Source organism: Plasmodium falciparum (genome assembly GCF_000002765.6).
Source record: "Plasmodium falciparum 3D7 genome assembly, chromosome: 11".
Taxonomy (NCBI): Eukaryota; Apicomplexa; class Aconoidasida; order Haemosporida; family Plasmodiidae; genus Plasmodium; species Plasmodium falciparum.
This window is the reverse complement of record NC_037282.1, coordinates 928484-932500: the sequence shown is the minus strand read 5'-3', so window position 1 is coordinate 932500 and position 4017 is coordinate 928484. Positions and strand designations below refer to the sequence as shown.

Here is a 4017-nt window from a genome sequence, read left to right as displayed (position 1 = left end):
GGGAATAACCCACTCGAACATTTAACATCGCTACTTGGTCAGGGACATAATGATGGTGATGGTAAAGGTGGGAATAACCCACTGGAACACTTAAAAAAGATATTTGATCAAGGACATAATGATGGTGATGGTAAGGGAGGAAGTAACCCACTCGAACATTTAACATCTCTACTTAGTCAAGGACATAATGATGGTGATGGTAAGGGTGGGAATAACCCACTTCAACATTTAACATCTCTACTTAGTCAAGGACATAATAATGGTGATGGTAAGGGAGGAAGTAACCCACTCGAACATTTAACATCTTTACTTAGTCAAGGACATAATGATGGTGATGGTAAAGGTGGGAATAACCCAGCAGAATACTTAAAAAAGTTATTTGGTAATTTACAAGGTAATAATGCAAATGGTATTAATGGAAAGAACATGGGAGATCTTCAATCTATGTTAAACAATTTATTGAATAGTGAAAAATATAAGAAGTCTCCATATACATTAGATAAAACTGTAAGTAGTGGTTTTGGTTCTCGTTCAAAAGAATCCATGTTATTAGAATATCAGCATAATAAAAGTGAACAAGAAATATTAAGAGAATTACAAGAATTGATTAATAAGAATAAAATTAAGAATGTGAGTGAGAATAATGAAAAATTAAAACAATATTTTTCCATGTTAAAAGGAAAATATAATCCATATTCTTATGAAAGAAAAATTTTGAATGATATAATAAATGAAGATGATATAAAGACTAAATATAATATTGATGATAATTTTGAAAAGAATTTAATAGTGAATGTACAGAATGATAATATGGAATATGATGTTGAAATGAATAATGAAGAAAAAGAAAAGAAAACTGAAATGTTTGAAGATATAAATGAATTGGATGATAAAGATGCATTAAGTAGTGGATCAATTAATAGTAGTTTAATGAGGAAAAACAAAAGTAAAAATGAAAAATTATTAAGAGGTCTTACAACAAATATAAATGATGATAATGATAATTTACATGAATGTAATTGTAATAATAAATTAAATAATTGTGTATTATCATATATAAATTATAATAATTTAGAATATATGTTACAAAGTTTAGATATTGATGTAAAAGGTTTAATACGAAAGCATATGTTATTAAAAAAGAATAATAATAACAATAACAATAACAATAACAATAATGGTAATAATTTATACTTTGAAAAAAATGAATCATTTCTTTTACCCTTACCACCATTAACAACCAAATCTAATGTTCAAAATACATCAAACTATGTATTAAGAGTACCACGTGTTTTATTTTTAGCTAGTCGAAAATCATTTTCCTCCTCTTTTGACAGATCATTATTTCATATATATAATATTATGGATACGCAATTAAAATGGAATACGTATTTATGGGGTTATGGTTTTAAATATTATCCTATATTTTACCCAAAAAATTTACATACCTTATTACATAGCCATGAAAAACAAATAGGAAGTGAACCTTTTGATCTTATATTTGTTCATTCAAGTTTTGTATCAAATTATTATAATTATTATTTCTTTTTGAAAAATATGCCTAAAATCACCACACTTATTTTTATGAATGATGGTTGGGATAATAATGTAAAGAATATTTTTTTAAATTTATTTCCTCATGTATTTTTTCAAAACCAAGTAAACATATTTGAATTTAATCCTTTAAATAATATTGATACGGTAGCAGAAAAAAAAAAATTATTTCATAGTTTATGGAATAAAGTAACAAGTGGTACAACAGCTCCTAGTAGTAGTATGCATGATCATGTAATTACTAATAAGCATAAAAAAAGGAAAAAAATAGAAACAAAAACGAATAATGTAGTAAATAATGAGGATGATGTATTATTAACTGGTGATCATTCTTCATCATCATCATCATCACCACCATCTAATAATAATAATAATAATAATAATAATATTAATAAATATGATGAAGAGGATGATGAGGAAAATAAAACCTTATGGGCTTTTATACCACATGGTGTAAATCATTGTTGTTCTAGTCATTATTATAAATCTTTTATTATGAACGATACTAGCGATAATAATAATAATAATAATAATTATAATGGTGAGGGAGAAATGTTACAGGATGATAAACAAAATAGAAATGTACAAAAGGTTGTGAATCCTAACTTTTATTATGATCGTGCGAGAAGTTTGGAAAATCAACATACACCAGCATATGAATTGAGTTATTCATTATTAGATTTATTTTTACATGAATGTTCATTTAATGAGAAAGATATTTTTAATAATAGCAAAAGAGATATTGATATATTGTATTTATATAATACATCTAATAATTATAATGATTATCTTGTTCAGAAAATTATGGATTATATATATAATAATAATATGAATAATTTAAAAGATAAAATTCAAAAATACGAAGTTGATTTAAATTATTGGAAATTATGGGGATTACAAACAACACATAAACTTATAAAAAACAAAATGATCGATTATACAAACATGTTACAAAGAAGTAAAGTATGTATTATAAGTTCGAAATTTGCTGGAATGTTAAATAAAATGGTTATTGATGCTTTGTTTTATGGTTGTGTTGTTATATCGGATAAAACACATAACAAAGATATAAATAAATTTATAGTTACAACAAAAGTACCTTTTGAATATTATGAAATATCAGATCTTATATATAATAAAGAAAATATGACTTCACTAGCCAATGATCTTATAGACAAAATTAATACAACATTAGAAGAAGTTAAAAGTGGAAAAAGAAATCAAATGAGGATTGACGTATTCAAAACTATTTTAAATACATATACATATAGTGCTGTTATATTAAATTGGATTATACCTTCTATATATTTTCATTATAATAAAGAAAAATATGAAATTAAAAATAATTATTTTGTTCTTCCACAATATTTTGAAAAAATTATATCCAAAAGTTTAAAAATTACAAGTGCCAAAAGAGAAAAAATTATTGCAAACATTGATTTATCTTTACAAGAAGATCTTGTTATGAATAATAATGAAGTCGTAGCATGGGGTATTATATGGTTTTTAATATTTTCAATAATTCTTTTCTATATGCTAAAAAATAGTAGTCTTGTTACATTCTTGTTCAGACAACATAAATTACATAGATAAGTAAATAGATAATCATATATAATTAAATACACTTCAAAAAAATAAAAAAAACATATATTAATATATATATATTAATATATATATATATATATATATATATGCTTATGTTTTATATATAATTTTCTATTTATATAAATCATAGGCTTATAAAATGTTTTCTTCTCCAAGATCACATTTTTTTCTTTTTTTTTTTTAATAATACCTTACAAAAAAATGGTATATATTTTTACAATCCCCTTCTCATTTATATGTATGTATATGGAATTTATATTATATATATATATATATATATATATGTATATATGTATATATATTTATATTTAATTTTTTTTTATAATCATCTTATATTTATATATTAATTAGAAATTTTTATAGTTTATTTTTTATAAATATTTTTACAAAGAAATCATATATATATATATATATATATATATATATATATATATATATATATATATATATATAATATATTTGACTTATTACATCGTTTGCGTTTTTTCATTATAAATTTTATTGCTAATTAATTTTTTTTTTTTTTTTTTTACAACATATATATATATAATATATATATATATATAAATATATTTTATTGTGTATATATATTTGTGCCTTCATTTTTTCTTATTATTGCTTTTATTTTTTTTTTTCATGCTTATATATTTTTAAATAATTTATAATATGAAAAACTAAAATAAAAAACCTTTTCAATTTTAATTTTCTCATTTTTAAAATAAGCTAATTATTAATATATTAATCATTTGATGATAAGTAGTTATTAAAAGTTATTTTACTTTATGATAACAAATATTCATATTTTTTTAATTCACTTCAATGAAATAATTATATAGACATTATTATAATATAATATAA

The 4017-nt window shown here is 21.6% G+C and overlaps 1 protein-coding gene across 1 annotated transcript in view; it reads left to right on the top strand.

The window, feature by feature from the left end:
• PF3D7_1123500 (golgi protein 2) overlaps positions 1–3147 on the top strand; it is a gene marked incomplete at both ends in the record, with an annotated part of 4011 nt that extends 864 nt beyond the window's left edge. Inside the window, one exon of the mRNA XM_001347881.1 lies at positions 1–3147. This exon is cut by the window's left edge and continues 864 nt beyond it. Coding sequence (XP_001347917.1) covers positions 1–3147 — 3147 coding nt within the window.
• Positions 3148–4017: the final 870 nt, after the last annotated feature.